Source organism: Bubalus kerabau, chromosome 1, assembly GCF_029407905.1.
Source record: "Bubalus kerabau isolate K-KA32 ecotype Philippines breed swamp buffalo chromosome 1, PCC_UOA_SB_1v2, whole genome shotgun sequence".
Classification (NCBI taxonomy): Eukaryota; Metazoa; Chordata; class Mammalia; order Artiodactyla; family Bovidae; genus Bubalus; species Bubalus kerabau.
In genome coordinates this window covers 7,755,744-7,775,814 of record NC_073624.1, presented here as the reverse complement: position 1 = coordinate 7,775,814, position 20,071 = coordinate 7,755,744, and the positions used below count along the sequence as shown (strand labels likewise).

The 20,071-nt window shown below is 45.4% G+C and overlaps 1 protein-coding gene and 1 long non-coding RNA gene across 4 annotated transcripts in view; both read left to right on the top strand.

The window, feature by feature from the left end:
* The first annotated feature begins 13,942 nt into the window (after nucleotides 1-13,942).
* LOC129641906 (uncharacterized) lies at nucleotides 13,943-15,453 on the top strand. The gene is made up of 2 exons (XR_008709503.1): nucleotides 13,943-14,230; nucleotides 15,224-15,453. It is a non-coding gene; the product is annotated as an uncharacterized LOC129641906 (long non-coding RNA).
* Nucleotides 15,454-16,776: 1,323 nt separating this feature from the next.
* EP300 (E1A binding protein p300) overlaps nucleotides 16,777-20,071 on the top strand; it is a 63,658-nt gene continuing 60,363 nt past the window's right edge. For all 3 annotated transcript variants that reach the window (XM_055566440.1, XM_055566438.1, XM_055566430.1), the window contains exon 1: nucleotides 16,777-17,437. In XM_055566440.1, coding sequence (XP_055422415.1) covers nucleotides 17,344-17,437 — 94 coding nt within the window. In that variant the 5' untranslated portion in view covers nucleotides 16,777-17,343. The remainder of the gene's footprint in view (nucleotides 17,438-20,071) is intronic.

The following is a 20,071-nucleotide window of genomic DNA, read 5'->3' as shown; positions in this document are numbered from 1 at the left end:
CCACTTTTGCCCCCTTTCAATCCTTTCCTCACACTTCGACTGTGGCTTTTTCTGAAAACCAACTCAGTTCATGTTAACTTCTGGCTGGGCCAAACTTCTTTCAGTTCCTCAAATGGCCAGAGCTCTCTGTTCTCCCTCCACAAGTGCTGTTTCCTCTTCCGGGCCTGTGGTCTCCAGCTCCACAGGCTGGCTCCCTTGTCCTTCTGCTCCTCATGTAAACATCAGGCTGCCCACCTACAAGGCTCTCTTTGATGACTCTGCTCTGTGTCAGTTTCCTCCAAAGTGCCTCAATGTCCTGTATTATAGCACTCATCACGGCACCATAATGATGGCTTTAGTGACTGTCACCCCTCACTAGACCAGGAACTCCAAAAGGTAAAGTCTCTGTTTTGTTCACCACGGTATCGCTAGGATTTAGCACAGGCCTGGCCCATAATTGGATCTCAGTACATTTTAAAATTATTTGGACTTTCCTGGTGGTACAGTGGATAAGAATTTGCCTGCCAATACATGGGACACGAGTCTGATCCCTGGACCGGGAAGGTTCCACGTGCCACGGAAGAACTACAAATCCCATGGGCCACAGCTACTGAGCCTGCGCCCTAGGGCCCATGAGCTGCAACTACTGAGTCCACGTGCTGAAACTACTGAAGCCCGTGCGCCTAGAGCCTGTGCTCTGCCAAGAGAGGCCACTGCAATAAGAAGCCCAGGCACCGCAACTAGAGAGTAGCCCTGCTTGCCACAACTAGAGAAAGCCCATGCACAGCAACAGAGACCCAGCACAGCCAAGAAATAATAAATAAAATAAAACTTACATTTAATAGGTGAAATGTACACCTAGTAGAAAACCCAAAAGGTGCAAAGAGATGTACAGTAAAAAATAAATCTCTTTTCACCCTGATTACCCAATCATCACTATATCTATTTTCTTAAGGGTCCTTCCAAGACATTCTGTGCAAATCCAAGCATATATGTACATATACCGCAGGCGTGGTAGCATATTATATACAGTATTCTACACCTGGCTATTTTTCTTTTTCTTTTTTTCTTTCTTTTCTTTCGGCTACACTGTGCAGCTTTCAAGATCTTAGATCCCAGACCAGGCCACAGCAGTAAGAGCACTAGGTCCTAACCACTGGACCATCAGGGAATTCCCTGTATTTTTTTCTTAACAATGTATCTTAAAAGATATTCATTTTCAGCCTGTATAACTTAAAAAATAATCTGCATGTTCCTTTGTAAAGATGTATCTTAAATTACTGAAGCAGTCCCCAGCCGCTAGGTATTTGTTTTCCATCTGTGCTATTATAAACAAAGTTACCCTGAAGATCTTTGAACGTATCATTTCACAGATAACTGAATCCATACCTTTCTCGACCTTAAAATGTGGTGACGTCCCTAGAAATCCACCATAAGTTGAAAATATTGTAAGTCAAAAGTGCCTTTAGGGCTTCCCTGGTGGCTCAGTGGTAGAGAATCTGCCTGCCAATGCAGGAGACATGGGTTTGATCCCTGATCCTGGAACACCCCACATGCGGAGAAGTAACTACGCCCATGGGCCACAACTGCTGAACCCACGTGCAGCAACTATGGAAGCCTGTGTGCCTAGAGCCTGTGCTCTGCAGCAAAAGAAGCCGCTGCAATGAGAAGCCTGCACACTGCAACTGCAGTGTGGCCCCCTCACTCGCTGCAGCAGAGGCCCAGATGCAGCAACAAAGACCCAGCACAGCCAACTGCAGTGTGGCCCCCTCACTCGCTGCAGCAGAAGGCCCAGATGCAGCAACAAAGACCCAGCACAGCCAACTGCAGTGTGGCCCCCTCACTCGCTGCAGCAGAAGGCCCAGATGCAGCAACAAAGACCCAGCACAGCCAACTGCAGTGTGGCCCCCTCACTCGCTGCAGCAGAAGGCCCAGATGCAGCAACAAAGACCCAGCACAGCCATAAATAAGATAAACACAACAAATACATCTTTATAAAAAATGCATTTAACACTCCTTAAAAGCACATCAAGCTTAGCCAAGCCAACCTTAAACATGCTCAGAACACTTACATTAGCCTTCAGCTGGGCAAAACGATCCAACACAAAGCCTATTTAATAATAAAGTGTTGACTACCTCATGTCATTTTTTGAATACTGTACTGAAAGTGAAACACAGAATGACCGTCTGGGTTCAGAATGGTTGTAGCCATATCGGTTGTTTACCCTGGTGATCACATGGCTGGCTGGGAGCTGTGGCTGCTGCCCTGACCAATATCCTGAGAGAATTTTCTCCCAAATACTGCTAGCCTGGGAAAAGACCCAAATTCAAAGTTTGAAGTATGCTTTCTACTGAGTGAATGTTGCTTTCACACCATCCCAAGGTTGAACCATCAGAAGTTAGGGACTGTGTGTGTCATAGGATAAATTCCTAGAAATGAAAGGGCTGGAGTCAAACCACACCCTCATTTCACACTGTGCTAGATGTGCCAAACTCGTCTTGAAGTTCACTAGTTTACACACCCGTGTGTAATGTACTGCTATATATCCTTCACATGCTTGTCAGCACAATATTACCAGACGCCTTGATCCCTGGCTGATCTGGTAATAGCAAAAAGAATGCCGTCATAGCTTTGTCATCTCTTTTTATACCTGAGGGTGAGCATCCCATTTGCAAAGTTAAAAGACAAATGACAAAGTGGGAAATTACAAATCATCAATCAGACAAAGACAAACGAACTGACAGAAAACTGAACGAAAACTTGAACTGGGGACTTCTCTGATGCTCCAGTGGTCAGGACACCCATACTTCCACTCTAGGGCACGGGTTCATTCCCTGGTTGGGGAACTAGATCCCATATTCTGTGAAGAACAGCAAAAAAAAAAAAAAAAAAAACAGTGTAAAAATAAACAAAACTTGAACTGGCACTTCATAAAAGAAGATATCCAAATGGGCATTAAGGGAAATATGAATTAAAATCACACCAAGACTGCACTGTATACTCACCCGAGTAGCTCAAATTAAGAAGTCTGACAATACCAAATGTCCCCGATGATGTGGAGAATAGGAACTCTCACAGACTTCTGGCAGGAGTGTAAATTGATAAACTGCTCAGAAAAGCTGAAGATATGAATGCTTTATATCCCAGAAATTCTACTCTTGGCATCTATGGTCCTTGAGAAAGTCTCGCCCATGTGTACCAGATAAGTTAAAGGAATTTCAGGGCAAAACTGTTTTTATTAGGAAAAAAAAAATGTAAAACCTTAACTATCCATTCTAGTAAAGTGGAAAATAAATTGTTTACTCATTTTTATAATTTTTTATAAAAATATTTTAATGTTTAATAATTAAAAATAAAACATATAATATTTTGGAAAAAATAGCCTCTTCTTCCCGTCCGCATTTGCAGGTCCGGTGAGAAGTTCGTGGGGTTTCTCAGTTACCGGCAGGTGCGAGAGCTAGGCATCACAACGCGACTTCGAGTGGCCTTGAGCTTTGATTGATGAGAAATGTGCCTTCACAGACATCAGTGTCATTCAAGGATGTGAGTGTGAAGTTTACCTGGAAGGAGTGGCAGCATGTGAATCCTGCTCAGAGGACCCTGTACAGAGATGTGATGCTGGAGAACCATAGCCACCTTGTCTCACTGGTGGCCATGTATGGATGTGAGAGCTGGACTGTGAAGAAAGCTGAGCACTGAAGAATTGATGCTTTCGAACTGTGGTGCTGGAGAAGACTCTTTAAAGTACCTTGGACTGCGAGGAGATCCAACCAGTCCATCCTAAAGGAGATCAGCCCTGGATGTACATTGGAAGCTGAAACTCCAATACTCTTTGGCCACCTCATGTGAAGAGTTGACTCATTGGAAAAGACCCTGATGCTGGGAGGGATTGGGGGCAGGAGGAGAAGGGGACGACAGAGGATGAGATGTCTGGATGGCATTACCGACTCGATGGACATGAGTTTGAGTGAACTCTGGGAGTTGGTGATGGACAGGGAGGCCTGGCGTGCTGTGATTCATGGGGTCGCAAAGAGTTGGACATGACTGAGTGACTGAACTGAACTGAACTGAACCTGAATATCCAATGTGCCTAAAAGCAGATTTTTAAAAAGTTTGCTTTTTCAGAATGCTGCCACTTGACCCTTTTTATCTGTTGTATTTAGAGTGGCATGCTCACTGCCATCTTAGGTTTGGGCATAGGTCTGGCATGTTACATGGGAAGTGAAATATCCTGGGCAAGAGCAGTCAAACATAAAATAAACATGAGAAATTAATAAAAGTAGGCTTTTGGAAATAGGGTGAAGCATGAGATTAAAGGATCTCAGTTAATAGAAACTGTTACTATATGTTCAGCAGTGCATGGGATACTTACATGGAGCTTAGTCCTGGTTGAGACAAGTTTTGGGGTGACTTCCCTGGACGTTCCAGTTGTTAGTTCCACTGCAGGGTTCATGGATTCCATCCCTGGTCAGAGAACTAAGACCTCACACTGGATGTTGTATGGCAAAAAATAAATAAATAAATAAATTAAATAAAAAAGACTAGGCTCAGGAGAGTGAGTAATCATAACGAAAGGGAAAACTTATTTGATGTTCAACAGTGTTGTTGAACAACCCTGATGTAATAAACTAAGGCATCAGAGCCAGCATGTAGAAATGGATTCGTTCCAGGTCAGTGTGTTATTTTATGTCTCATCAATTTTTAACTTCTGTACATTTATATACCTGTGAATTTCTTCAGGAGGGTTTGAACTATAGAATTGCTTCTTTAATCAGGAGAAAAATCAGTGCAAGTATGAATTTGTTTTAGTGTTTATATGTGGAGTTGAAATGAGGAAACTCCAGCTGAAGGTTATTGACTACTCAGTATCCTACCACTGTGATCTCTAGTTGAATGTATAAGGACCTAGACATTGATTTTATTCCACAGTCCAATTCCTTCTTTGATATAGTGTTGAAAACCATTACTGACAGATTTCTTTTGCAATTCTACCTACTGCTGAGAATCAGTCATCCTAAACTCTAATTTTCATGTTTCTTACTGAACCACTTTTTAGAGTTCTCTAGTATCTATTAATTTTCTGTTATTTTTAAAATTCAGGTTTATAGTGATAATCATAATTTTGGTCTTTGTTTCTCAAGGAGTATAGGAACACATTTGGAATTTGTTTATTTTGATAAGATTTGGTGACTAAAAACCAAATGGTCAAATAAAATATAAGACACATATAAAAAAAAAATATTTTGGAAAAAATAAATCTCCACAACAGTGGAAAACCATACAGTAACAGAATGAAGGAATCACCACTTCATGCATCCACATAGCTGGGTTGCATAAAAATGCAAGCTAAATAAGTCACAAAAGAAGAACATGACTCACCTTATATAAAGGTCAAAAACAGGTGAGCTACACTTCTGTACAGTGTCTGAGGCTGCAAACACAGAAGGAAAAACTACATTAAAAAGATAAAGAAGGGCTTCCATGGTTGCTCGGTGGTAAAGAATCCACCTGCCAATACAGGAGACATGGGTTCAATCCCTGATCTGGGAAGATCCCACACGACACAAAGCAACGAAGCCCGTGCGCCACATCTACTGAGCCTGTGCTCCAGAGACCAAGTGCCACAACTACTGAGTCCTCAGGCTCCAGAGACCGCGCTTTGCAATAAGAGATGCCACTGCAATGAGAAGCCCAAGCGCCATAACTAGAGAGTAGCCCCCACTCACCGCAAATAGAGAAAAGCCCTGCTGAGATGCTGGCTTTATTTATTTCACTGTGTGGGTGATGGTTCCGAAAGTGTCGGCTACGTCTTTAAAATGTACGTTTATGTTTCATACACTCCTCTGTGGGTATGATAAAAAAATAAAAGAAGTTCAGAATGACATATGTATAATACCACTTAATTAAAAAGAAAAAAGTTTTAAAAATATAAAGAAATAGACATTTATTTCCTCATCTATGCGCTGATCAGCTCTGGGAGCTTATGGAAGAAACTGGTAACAAAGATCATCACTGGAATGAGGCAATGGGTCACTGAGGGGCAGAAGCAGGAAGAAAAAGATACTTCTGGGGACTTCCCTGGTGGTCCAGTGGCTAAGACCCCATGGTCCCAATGCAGGGGGCCCAGGTTTGATCCCTGATTAGGGAACTAGAAACCACATGCCTGAACTAAGACCCAGTACAGCCAAATAAATGAATATTTTTTTTAAAAAAAGAAGAAAGAAAAGATACCTTTCACAGTGTTAAATCATGTTAATATACTACTCACTTAAAAATACATTTGCATTAAAGAAAACAAGTTCTGTTGGTATTTTCTCTCTTGATCTATTACTACATAACAAGTAGCAAATTTAGTGGCTTTAAACAATACATACCTTTATTATCTCACAGTTTAGGTGGGTCCATCCTAAAGGAGATCAATCCTGAGTGTTCATTGGAAGGACTGATGTTGAAGCTGAAACTCCAATACTTTGGCCACCTGATGCGAAGAGCTGACTCATCTGAAAAGACCCTGATGCTGGGAAAGACTGAAGACAGGAGGAGAAGGGGACGCCAGAGGATGAGATGGTTGGATGGCATCACTGACTCAATGCACATGAGTTTGAGGAGGCCTGGCGTGCTGCAGTCTGTGGGGTCACAAAGAGTCGGACATGACTGAGCGACTGAACTGAGCTGAACTTAGGTGGGTCAGGAGTGCAGGCATAGCTTAGCTGAGTCCTTGACTCAGGGTCTCCCAGGGCTGCACAAGGGCTGGGCAGTATTTTCACTGGGAGGCTCACATGGGGAAGAATCTATTTCCAAGCTCATTCAGATGGTTGGCAGAATTCATTTCTTAGTAGCTGTATGACTGAGGGCCCCAGGTTTTTGTCCCAATTCCTTGAGACCACTTTGCCAGGTGGGCTTCCCAGCGGGGCTGCTCTAAAAGCAGTCATAGGTAACACAGCATGTTTTGGGAGTGTCCTCCCATTATCTTTGCTGTATTCTACTGGTTACAAGTGAGTCACACATTCTGCCCACACTTAAGGGCAGGGAGTTACACCAAGGCATGGACACCAACCAGGAGGTGGGAATTACTGGGAGTCACCTTAGTGCTTGTCAACCACAACTGTTTATTATTTGGGAAGATTTTTTTCCCCCAATATTTTCCTATTTTATTTTTTTCCTTTATCTATTTGCAAGAGACCTGTGGATAAGTTAACCCTTTGTTTGCTGCATGAAGTGCCAATTCAAATCATTTCTGATAAATTAATAAATGACTTCATGAATCTTCTATTTAGCTCGTAAAGAATATGCCTGCAACATGGGAGACCTGGATTCCATCCCTGGGTTGGAACGATCCCCTGGAAAAGGGAAAGGCTATCCACTCCAGTATTCTGGCCTGGAGAATTCCATGGGGTCCCAAAGAAATGGAGAGGACTGAGCAACTTTCACTTTCACACACTTTTAGCTACAGCAAGAGTGACTTCACTGGGCCTTTGTAGAGTCTGTTTCTCTTACCTGGAAAGCTGAACTGGGTCAAAGCACAGAATTTGATTAAAATTCAAGGACAGGTGAGAAGATTGATTTGGGCCTGACTTGAAGTTTCTCTGACTTTGATTTATGCCAAGATGAACCAAAGAAATAGTGCCAAGAGGAACTTCCCTGGTGGTCCAGTGGCTAAGACTCTGTGCTCCAAAAGCAGGGGGCCTGGAATCAATCCCTGGTCAGGGAATAAGATCCCCCATGCTGCAGCTAAAGATCCCTTATGCCACAACTAAGACCCAGCACAGCCATAAATAAATACATTTTTAAAAAGAAAAAGAAATAGTGCAAAGATAATGTGTGCTGTGCCAGTTCTGGGCACTCTTCCCTTACCTGTGCCTGGACTACAGAGCCAAAAAGGAGTTGTTCAACTCTTTCACATAGGCCTCTTCCTTTTTAAAAAACAAAAACAAGGATAACACTCTGAATCATTCCAGATTCAGCTCCTAGGCTGTCTCCTAGAGGGACATCACAACTTCCAGGCCAAGGTGGTCATACCATCAACCAGTTAGCCTTCACTGCAGAGAACTGTAATTGATCTATTATTAATATATTCACATTTCTATTTCTTTCACTCCATAGCAAGACCCTCCAAGGCAAGGATGGAATTTGCGTTTCCTCCAGCCCTGTATGTCCAGCTGTCCACTGGAGAACTCCATACAGGTGTCCCACAAGCAGATCACCCTGTCCAAAGCTGAATTCACTTGATGCACCCTGCCCACTAAGTGTCCAGATAACACCCAAGCCTCTTTCATTGCATCTTTTTTCAAAATTTTTATTTATTTTTGGATGCGCTGGGTCTTCGTTGCTGCTCGAGGGCTTTCTCTAGTTGCAGCAAGTGGAGGCTACTCTTCATGGTGGTGCCCAGGTTTCTCTTGCGGTGATGTGTTTTGTTGCAGAGTATAGGCTCTAGGTGCTCGGGCTTCAGTAGTCGCAGCACAAAGGCTCAGTAGTTGCAACTTGCTGGCTCTGTGGTGCACGGGCTTCAGTGGTTGTGGCTCCCTGGCTCTACAGCTCAGGCTCAATAGTTGGGGTGCATGGGCTTAGTTCCTCCATGACACGTGGAATCTTCCCAGACCAAGGATTGAACCCGTGTCCCCCGCATTGGCGGACAGATTCTTATCCACTGTACCACCAGCGAAGTCCTCATTGCATTTTGCATGTAGGTTGTAGTTTTCTGTTAACAAAACTATCTCTCCCACTAGTTAGTGAGAAACTGGGGGCAGAAACCATATGAATTTTACTTATCTTTGTATCCCTGGAGCCCAGCCCAGACCTCCAATGTAAGAGCTATTGAATAAATGGCCACTGAACTGAACTGGGTGTCTATATCTTCAGGCCCAGGTACCATACGGGTACCTGGGAAATGCTCAGGACACGTTAGTTCCATTAGATTCGAGTAAAGATGCTTCTCCCAGAGTCCTCGGCCCGCCCTCTTTCTCTAGCAGGCTTGGATTAACACTGAGAGCCAATAGTTTGTCACATAGCAACAATAGTAAAGAATGAGCTACTGCCGCAGAGAGCAGAAGCTTGCCTGCCGCAGAGAGCAGAGCTATTTTGAGATCCTTTAGGTAAAGTCACAGTCTGATAGGCCCACGCGTTGTGGCAAGCTACCCTCAGCTTAGGGGTACAAGGCACTGAAAACATCTTATTTGCATATCTGTCTCTTTTGCCATCCTTTGGAGCACCCTTTTAGAATATGAAGTACCACATTTTAGGTCATGGTTTTTCTTATTGTTCAGTCAATCAGCTTTTCATCTGCAATACTACTAACATATTTTAATATTCCACTGAATTACTGTACAGATGTGCTAATTTAGAGATCAAATGGCCACAAAACCCAAACAAAAAAGCAGGACTTAGGTCTCAGCCCAAACTTCCCGGCATGACACATGGGCCCTTTGTGGCCTGGCCAGGCCTACTTTTTCGGGATCTTCTCCTCCCTGGCTGTTCTCATTAGCATATGCTCCAGCCTTGGTGAGCAACATCGAGGCACCAATGTGACAAGTGCTTTCGCTCATGAATTATCCATCTTTGTTTGCCTTGAGAGAGCCTCTATTGCTCTGTCCAGGAACTATTTACCTCCATGAGTTTCTTTCCAAATAGACGGTGTGCCCAGTGGACAGGAATAGTGCTTTTTCCCTTGTTGAAATCTACAGTATCCAGCAAAGTGCTGGGCACAGAGAAGATGCTCAGGAAAGGTTGGTTCATGTATAAAGAATACAAATTCTTTAGGTACCTTTCAGGCTCTGCTAGTCCACTTCAGTCCTGGCGGTGGGACACCGTGCCTAATGACATGGACAGTTATTACACGTTCTATGGTTGTTTTTGTGGCCTTGGCAGTCTGTTTTCTTATTTTATAGAAAAGACATTGTGACTGTATGTTTATGTATACAACTGTCTTCTTCCTTCATTCATTCATTCAACAAACACACATTGGCTCTGAATTCTGTGGCAGTTCTTAGAAGCGGTGCTTCCCACCCCAAAGGTTCAGTGGTAAGAAGCCTGTATGTGGGGTTGGAAGACCTACGGTCAAGCAAGCCTTGTCTTTGCCTCAGTTTGGGGTCCTGAACAGGACATTTCACTTGCCTTAGAGTCCTAGGTTCCTAGATCATCAATGAATACAAACACTTATTCTCCTTCTGTTGTAATTGTAAATAATTTGGGTTAAGATATTCAAGATGCCAGGAGAAGGAAGATAGACTGGCATCTTGATGGACAGGAAAAAAGAAAAAAAAAAAGACCAAGTCCTTTTCAGGGCCAGAAAGTCCTCCTTGCTGCATTAGAACAGATGAGGGTGGGAAGGGAGACCTGCCCACCCAGACCAGATTCACAAGTCAATGATATCCATTCATTTGTTCAAGAAATTTGAGTTGAGTTCTTGCTTTCCCTTGTAGCTCAGTTGGTAAAAAAATCTGCCAGCAATGCAGGAGACCCAGGTTCGATTTCTGGATCGGGAAGATCCCCTGGAGAAGGAAATGGCAACTCATTCCAGTATTCTGGCCTGGAGAATCCCATGGACAGAGGAGCCTGGCAGGCTACAGTCCCTGGGGCTGCAAGAGTCGGACACGGCTTAGCGACTAAACCACCACTTGAGTTAGGAGCTGGGGAGAGAGAAATGGACCATATGGTCACCCTTCTCACTGTCACAGGGAAAGACCAACAAGGAGTGTAACAGCGTGTAATATGGGGCAATTCAGAAGTATAGGATACTGGCCATGGAGGCCCTGGGAGGAGTCAGGGACTGGGGAGGACTTAAGTGGAAACAGGCGTGTAAGCTGAGATCTGAAGGGTGAACTGGCAATTCGGTGGGGAAAAGGGCTGAGGGTGGTGTTTCAGACAGAAAGAATATTTGTATGACTGTCCCAGGCACAGAGAAACCACGGCTCGAACAGAACAGAAATAATTCCACTTGGCTGCAAGGAGGGAAGTTGAAAGGAATAAGACAGGTGGGCAAGAGCCATTTCCTGAACATGAAACTTTGCCCTCACAATAAAGAGGAACTATTGAAGGCTTTTGAAAAAACACTTTTGGGCTCTGATGTCATACACCACAGAAATTGCAGAATGAAAGCTCTCACTCCGACACTGGTAACAGTTCAGTGAATATTCACTCCCATTATTATCATTAATAATATTTGTAAACATAGAGCCATTCTTTTTACCTGCCGTCTTATCATTTTCTCCCTGTCCTTAGTAATATGGATATCTTTCTATGGTAGTACATATCTACCTACTAGTTTTTAAATGACCACATACTATCCCATCATTGTAAGGCTGTTTGATTGCTTTGTATTGTGGTAAAAAAAAAAAAAAAAAAAGTATATTCCCCGGTAGCTCAGTTGGTAAAGAATCTGCCTGCAATGCAGGAGACCCAGTTTGATTCCTGGGTCGGAAAAATCCGCTGGAGAAGGGATAGGCTACCCACTCCAGTATTCTTGGGCTTCACTTGCGGCTCAGCTGGTAAAGAATCCACCTGCAATGCGGGAGACCTGGGTTTGATCCCTGGGTTGGGAAGATCCCCTGGAGGAGGGAAAGGCTACCCACTCCAGTATTCTGGCTTGGAGAATTCCATGGACTGTATAGACCATGGGGTTGCAAAGAGCTGGACTCAATTGAGTGATTTTCACTTTTACTTTCCCCATCCCCCCTCCCCCCAGCCCCTGGCAATCTCCATTCTGCTTTCTGTCTTTATGCATTTGACTGCTCCAGGTACTTTATATAAGTGGAAACATAGCCATAGCATTTTGTTTTGCTTTTTAAAACATTCACATAGAGATAGGCAATTGGTTTGTTTCCCCTTTTTGGGTGAGGGATATTCTCATCTCTGTGTACTTGTATAATACATCCTAGAGATACTGGAATTTTCAAAGTCTGTAAACATTTGGTATGAATCTAAACATTTATACCATGCTCTATCCCTACTAACAGTGTATGAAAGCCACAATTCTCCATATCCTTGCCAATTGTTGTTGTTATTTAGTTGTTAACTTGTGTTCGACTCTGGGACCCCGTGGACTGTAGCCCACCAGGCTCCTCTGTCCATGAAATTTCCCAGACAAGAATATAGAGTGGGTTGCCAGTTCCTCCTCCAGAGGAGCCTCCTGACCCAGGGATCAAACCTGTGTGTTCTGTGTCTCTTGCATTGCAGGCAGATTCTTTACGTCTGAGACAGGGAAGCCCATCCTTGCCAAAATCGGCTATCACAAAAAAAATTTTTTTAAGAACATACCTTATTAAATGAGTAATATAAAAAATGTGTTCTTGCAAATGTGGACAACATTTTACATACAGTACATCAATCAATACTTCCTTGTAATGGGTGTACAGTCACTTTCACCTCCCCGTGCATGCTCACATTTGCAGGAGCAACCCAAGTTCGTGAACTGTTTTTCCCTTGATGACAAGTGCTTTGGAAAAAAACTTTGTTGAGGCCACACCTGTAAGAGTTTGCTTTAATTTTTGTGAATAGGTGATACTTGCACGTGGTTCAACATCCTCAATTTGGAAGATAATTCAGGAAGTAGTATTCATAGGGCTTGATGACTTGGTGTGAGGAAGAAGGAACAGGGAAGAAGACTATGTGGATTCATGGATGGTCCCAGATATCCATCCACAGATAGAGGGATAGTGGGGTTATTCGTAGGAATAAGAAACACAAAACACAAGGTATAGATCCTGGGGAAAGGGGGCAGGGGTGAACTAAGCTACAGTGCCAGCGGGTCATAGGGGTAGTATCTTGACCAGATGCAACTGATGGATACACCCTGCGGTAACATCTATCTCCTCCTATTCTTGTGCCCATTATCTATGTGTGTTTGTGCTCACTCATGTCCAGCTCTGCAACCCCATGGACCATAGCCCACCAGGCTCCTCTGTCCATGGAATTCTCCAGGCAAGAACACTGGAGTAGGTTGCCATTTCCTCCTCAAGGAGATCTTCCCAACCCAGGGATTGAACCCTTGTCTCCTGCATCTCCCACATTGACAGGTGGACTCTACCACTGAGCCACCTGGGAATCCCCAATATCTAGATGTCTCTTTTGGCAATCAGGGCATCTGGAAAGCTGAATTAGTGATCAGAGGGTTTCAAGGTGAACCGAGAATGTCTTAAAAGGAGTTGGATGACCCTGTGAGACATTTCCTTCTGACTACGGAGAAATGAGTGTGGTAGCTCAGGAGCGCTAGCCAGGCCTGACATGCAGGCCTAATCACCTTACATGCAGTGATCTCATTTGCATTCTCCCAGCAACTCTCTGAATTAGGTAAGACCTCTTCCCTTTTAGAAGGAATGACCAGAAACAACTAAGGTGTACTGAGTACTTGCTGTATTCCAGGCACTGTGATAAACACCATTCATAAATGATCACGTTTCGTCTGTGAAACAGTAAAGTAAGTCTAATCAAGAAGTCCACTTTAGCAACGAGGAACCAAGTCACACAGCTGCCAAGCGACAGAGTCAGGATTTAAACCCCGTCCTGACTGACTTCTTATCTGCCCGTCTCTACTGCCTAGCGTGTGTCCCCCACTCTCCCACCACCCAGCTACTAGCAGGCAATTTCTTCTTTATGAATATACTCTTCATTTACACATGGCACTCCACATTTGATTAGATTTCCATTTGATTAGGCTAGATATAATCCAAGCTGAAGATTCAATTCCATGTTTTTGGAAACATGTGAAGTTTTCACCCTGATCGCATTTTGTGTGATAAAATTCCTTCAGTCACTCGCAACATGGCTGACTTCAGTGTCAGATTCTGGGTGAAGACCCAGAGGAGTCAATTGCCTGGAGAGAAGGGCGTCGAATCAGAATTCCCGGTTTACAGCAGAGCCTTCCCTTTGCCAGGTCCATGGCCCCTGACTACTCTCTGCAGAATTTTCCCCTGAGATGTTTCACAGGATCTTCTCTAATAGGTGTTCCATACCTAGTCCCATGGTATTTGAGGCTAGGTGGGCGAGGGACGTTTGAATGCTGTTTAGCCTCAAGCTGCACCATCTGCAAACAAGGCAAATCTTTCCCCAGAAGTCATGAACTCTTCAAAAAAAATCAGATGAGAAACCTCTCAGGAGGAAATGATGGGCAAAATTTCCAGGTGTTGTGCATATTTTTTCCCTCTGTCCTCTTTACTGTAAACGTGGGTATAAACTACTAAAGAGAACTGAATTATTCCTAAAGGCTAGTTCTGACTGTAGCCCAACAAGGTGAATCCATCCTATAACAACTTTAAGGTAAGTCGGTACTGCCCTTTTCAATTTGCCTGCCTTTCTACTGCTGCTGCTGCTAAGTCGCTTCAGTCGTGTCCAACTCTGTGCGACCCCATAGATGCCAGCCCAGTAGGCTCCCCCGTCCCTGGGATTCTCCAGGCAAGAACACTGGAGTGGGTTGCCATTTCCTTCTCCAATGCATGAAAGTGAAAAGTGAAAGTGAAGTTGCTCAGTCGTGTCCGACTCTTAGAGACCCCATGGACTGCAGCCCACCAGGCTCCTCCATCCATGGGATTTTCCAGGCAAGAGTACTGGAGTGGGGTGCCATTGCCTTCTCTGCCCTTTCTACTGCAGTTTGGGGTAAATAAGGCCTGAAGTCACGGGACAGAATTCATCCCTGTTGGCAACCTGAATTGCTTTATTAAGATTTTCACTTCTAGGTTCTTATTTATTCTCCTAGTCATTCATTTAAAAGGCAATAAACAACATCTACCGAGTCTGATTCTGGGAGGGATTGGGGGCAGGAGAAGAAGGGGACGACAAGAGGATGAGATGGTTGGATGGCATCACTGACTCAATGGATGTGAGTCTGGAGTGAACTCCGGGAGTTTGTGATGGATAGGGAGGCCTGGAGTGCTGCGATTCATGGGGTCGCAAAGAGTCGGACACGACTGAGTGACTGGACTGAACAGAACAAAAATCAAAGTAAACTTGACAGTAAGGAAACATCAACTAAGAAGCATGAGATCTGAAACATGTTTAAAAGTTTTTAACTATCTCCATAGAAACTGGCTTAGGGTTTTCTTTGGGGAGACCTTGCCATCAATTTACCCAAGGCCAAACACAGAGAAATCCTGTAACATGTAGATACGAATGCTGGTGAGGCCTTCCTCTGCAAAACTGATGTCATAAACACATTTTATTTATATTCAAGCATTTTCCTCCATCATTTTCCCCATAATTACATTATCTTTAAAGCACTGCCTAAACATGGCCTTTTTTTTTTTTTTTTTAAAGCTGTATTATTGAGAGCGAATTAAAAGAAACACCCTAAAATGTCATCAGGTCCTGGATGATTTCAGAAAAATAATTCAAGGCTCCTTTGGTGAGAGTGCCGCCTCGTAGGGGCATGTGTACACGTGGTGGGCAAGAAACGAGTTTAGTAGATCTGGTCTTAAAAAATCTTCCCACTGCTGTGATTTTTGTTTCCTGATTATCAAAATAAAATATGTTCATTGTCAAAAAAACCTAACATTAAAAGAAAAAGGAAACAACTCGTAGTTGGTGTGATTTTTGGATGGGAGCCCTGGGAAAGCGACGGAGAGGAACGCACGATCTGTGGCCTGGAATACTGGGCGGCGGGGTACCCCTGCCTAATAGATTAACAGGGCTGGGAAGACTGGCTTCCCAAGGGCCCCGGGCGCAGTGCCATCCCCAAGGCGCTCCTCTTCGGCCACCTGTGTGGCGACTTGTCGCCTTCCCTGAGTAGCTGCGCGGCCCCGTCACCCCGCCACCCAGTTCCCACCGATCTCCTACGCAAAGACCCAACCCAGGCACCTTCCCCCGTAAATGTCCACCGACTGAAAATAGATCCCAAGCCCGCCCCTGACCCCCCCCACCCCGCAATCCTCCCCTTTAAAGGGAGCCACCGGGTGACGCCGGGGGAGTTTGCGGAAGCGCCAACCGCGTTGGGGCCTTGGGCGGATCCCGTGATTGACCCGGCCCCGCCCCCCGGCTCCTCGTCCCCCATTGTGTGAGCGGCTCGGGCCCAGGCCCCGCCCCCTGCCACCTCCCTCCGGAGGCCCAACCCCTCCCCTTTTTTTCACCCCCCCCTCCTTGGCTCATTTCCGGCCGCCGCTGCTACCGCTAGCCTGTAAGGAGGATTCGGCAGAGGGAAGAAACAACAGCCGCCATCTTGTTTGTGTGCTAGGCTTGGGGGGGAGAGAGGGCGAGAGGGAGCGGGCGAGAGTGGGCAAGCGGGACGCCGGGCTGAGTGCGAACTGCGGGAGCGAGAGTGCGGAGGGGAGCTGGGCCGGAGAGAGGCGGCAGGGGGCCGAGACAGTGGCAGGGGGCCCGGGGCGCACGGGCTGAGGCGACCCCCAGCCCCCTCCCGCCCGCACACACCCCCACCGCGGCCCCGGAGCCGGGCCGGCGTCGACGCCTAAGGGGGGACCATTACATAACCCCGCGCCCCGCGGCGCCTTCGCCCGCCGTCGAGGGCGGCCCCGAGCGGAGCCCCGGGGGGCGGGCGCTCCAGGCACCTGGCCGCCGAGGGTGGGGGCCGTAGCGGCGGCCGTATTTATTTATTTTCCGCGGGAGGGGAGGGCGAAGGAGGAGAGAGCGCGGCGCGAGAGGAAGCCGCCTGCGCCGCTCGCCAGAAGCGGGGCCTCCTCGGTGGGCTCGGCGTCGGCGCGGGCAGGCGGCGCTGCTCAGCCCGGCCCCCCTCGGCCCTCTGGGCCGCCGAGCTCCGCGCCCGGCGTCCTCGCCGCGCCTCCGCCGCGCGATGTGAAGCGGCGGCGCCAGCCTGGCTCTCAGCTCGGGCGAGCTCTCTGCGGCCATTAGGGGCCGGTGCGGCGGTGGCGGCGCGGAGCGCGGCGGCAGCAGGAGGAGGAGGGTTCGGAGGGTGGGGGCTCAGGTCCGGGAGGGGGCACCAGGAGGAGGTGAGTGTCTCTTGTCGCCTCCTCCTCTCCCCGCTTTTCGCCCCCGCCTCCTTGTGGCGATGAGAAGGAGGAGGACAGCGCCGAGGAGGAAGAAGCTGATGGCGGCGGCGGAGCTCCGAGAGACCTCGGCTGGGCAGGGGCCGGCCGTGGCGGGCCGGGGACTGCGCCTCTAGAGTCGCGAGTTCTCGGGGATTCGCCGCAGCGGACGCGCTCGGCGCATTTGTGTGCCTGTGCCCTCCTCCGGGCCTGAGCTCAGGCCCGGCCCCTCGCACTTGCCCCTACCTTTTCTATCGAGTCCACATCCCTCTTCAGCCACCGCGATCCGGCGGAGAGAAAAAGGAACTTCCCCCCACCCCCTTCGGGGGCCGGCGGAGCCCCCTAAGCCCACCCTCGGGATCCGGGCGGGGACCCCGTGCTGAAGAAGAGATTTCCCGAGGATTCTCCTTTTCCTCGCCCGTATCTCCGAAAGAATTAAAAATGGCCGAGAATGTCGTGGAACCGGGGCCGCCTTCAGCCAAGCGGCCTAAACTCTCATCTCCGGCCCTCTCGGCGTCCGCCAGCGATGGCACAGGTTAGTCTCTGGAGCCCTGGCCTTCCACCTCCTCCTCAATCTTTTCTGCTCGCTGCACCTTTATTCGTCCATATTTTCTTCTCTCTTCCTAGTTCTCTGCCTCTTGATTGATTTTAAAGGTGTTTGAATGAGCTGATCGAAGGCGTCCAGTAGCCGAACCATTTTCTTTGCTTCCTAAACATTCGTTGCCACACTATGTCATATCGATGTGTGTTCTGGAATTAGGGCTCTTGAGTGGTGCTGTAAAAATGGCCTTTATTGTCGTTATCATGCAGTTTAATTTTGGAAATGCTAGTGCATTTGAGTGTAAGGACTTTTTTTCTTTTTTTTTTGCGCACTTTTAGTTGTAAATTGTGGTTAAGTGAGGAATTGTGAATTCTTTCTTCCTGATCGTTACTTGTCTTGTTTCCTCTACTTTCTACTACTCTTCAAGAATTCCTTTTTGCATAAGATTTTCTGTTGAGGATGAAGGTGTAAAAATTCTTGGTTTTACTTGTTTGTGTATGTGAGATCCAGGATTTCAGGCTTGATGTGAAGTTAAACGTCAAGCCTGAAATTTGGTATGAATTATTTTACTAACCATTCCTAGCTCTCTCCGCCCCCTTATTTGCTTTAAAAATCAATATGGAGCGCAGTTCATTTTATCTCTCTCATTTCTTTGGTGCCAGACCAAAATGTCTGAAATTCTGGGGTTTTAGGTTGGAAGAGAGCAGAGGCATTTTCTTTGCAATTTGTAGTTACTTTCTCTTTGGGAAGAGTTGGGGGGTTAACCGATTCTATGGAGTTATGTACTTGGAAATCAAGACTAGAAATTGAGAGTCCCAATCAAGAACTGCCCACATAAACTGATCATACAAGAATTTAAAATGTGTGTTAAGTTTTGTATTTGTGGGTTTTGTCTTTTTACACTTTAAACAATGTATGGGGATCCAGATTGCAGTTTAAAAAAACTTCAAATTTTTTACTTCACTCAGTTGTGGACCAGCCTTTTGTCAAGGGAAATGAGACTTGTATCATTCCCTTCTCACAGTGAGTTTGGTGCTATCCTGATGGGCACCGACCTTCCCTTTGGCTGTCATAGTTGTTTGAGGTGCCAGGATAATGAAGACGAAGAATGGCTGGCCATCTGACAGTCTACAAGATGTTCCCCTTTACTACGGAGCATCTCTTTAACACCCTGAGAAAACAGGCTCAACGTCATCCCTCCATCTGCCAGTGATAGTGCATAATGGAGTTAAATGTACCCTTTGAGTTTGTAGAGAACTTCGAAAGCATGGTTCTAAGTAGGTTTCCTTTCAGTGGGTGAAAATGTAAGGATATGGCAAAATGCTTTGGATTTTTTGCTTTTATAAGATGTATCCTGAGTTTAAGATAACCTGCAAAGATTGAGGATTTTTGCAGAGTTCCTCTTCTTCAGGCTTGTAACATTGACAGTACATGAACTTTGATCTGTCCTCATTCCTTGAAGTTTCTGTAGTCTTCAGGGATTATTTTTTTTAACCTGTTTTTTCCCTCAGAATTCATACACGTATTGAGTATCGTATTCCTTTGCGCTTATTAAAATGTCGCTCAGGACAACTTTCAGATTACCTTTAGACTCATTTTCCACCTGTAGATTTTGTGTTGTTTCTTTAGTTTTTGTGTACTGTGGTAGTTTTTGCTGTTTAGTTTTTGTGTAATATGGTAATAGATTTGAGTTAGCCAGTGACTGGGGATATTGTAAAGAAAACTTTTTACCTGTACTATTTTGCCAATTCCTCATTTAAGCAGTTTAGTCTTGGGAGTACTGCAAGGCCTGAAAGGAGACTGCTCTGTTGATCAGATACTTCTGTTCAGGTTGATCTGTGTACTTGGTAACTTTAACTTACTTTGGTAGTGTTTCACCTGACTTATACACAGAAACTGTTTTGCTACTTGAAATACCTGTGAATAATTGTAAGAGTACTAAATGTATCAAGTAGGGTTTTATATTAAAAAAATTCCTCAACATTGAGATTTAACTCAGTCTTAGTATTAACAGTTTATCTTAGTTACTTTACTCTAAATTTTGTAGTGAAGATTGATTTTTGTACCCCCCGCCCCGCCCCACTTAAGATTCTAATCCAGGAATTGTTTGGTATCTAATTTTTAATCCTAACCAGTCTGGATTTTTTGATTGGGGCTGGAGGAAGGATATACTGTCCCCCTGTGAACTTCACATTGGGCACCATTGTATTTCTATCGATTGATTGTTTTTACATCCAGCACGGTGTAGTTTTAAGTTTGCAGGTAAGTTTAATAGAAACACTTCACTCTTTAAAACTTTACATTTTAAACTTGTAACTTTTGCCTTTTTAGAGTTGCCACCCTAGGTAGTTTATAAATGTGAACGTAAATTATGCCTCAGTACTTACTGATTGATTTTATCTAGAACTGTTCAAAATGATCCCCGAATTCTAGACTCCAGAAACTTTTTTTAAATGGTTGAGGCTTGCAGTTTTAATAGTGTACGTGTACCTGCCAAGAGTGTTTGCGTGTGCCAGTTTTATAGGGAAGAAAGTTGGAACACAATTGGGTTGACATGCTAAAGCATTACAAAACAGAATTAGTGCTTGAATCTCCAAATTTGAACTTCTAAGGTTATCCACTGATGCA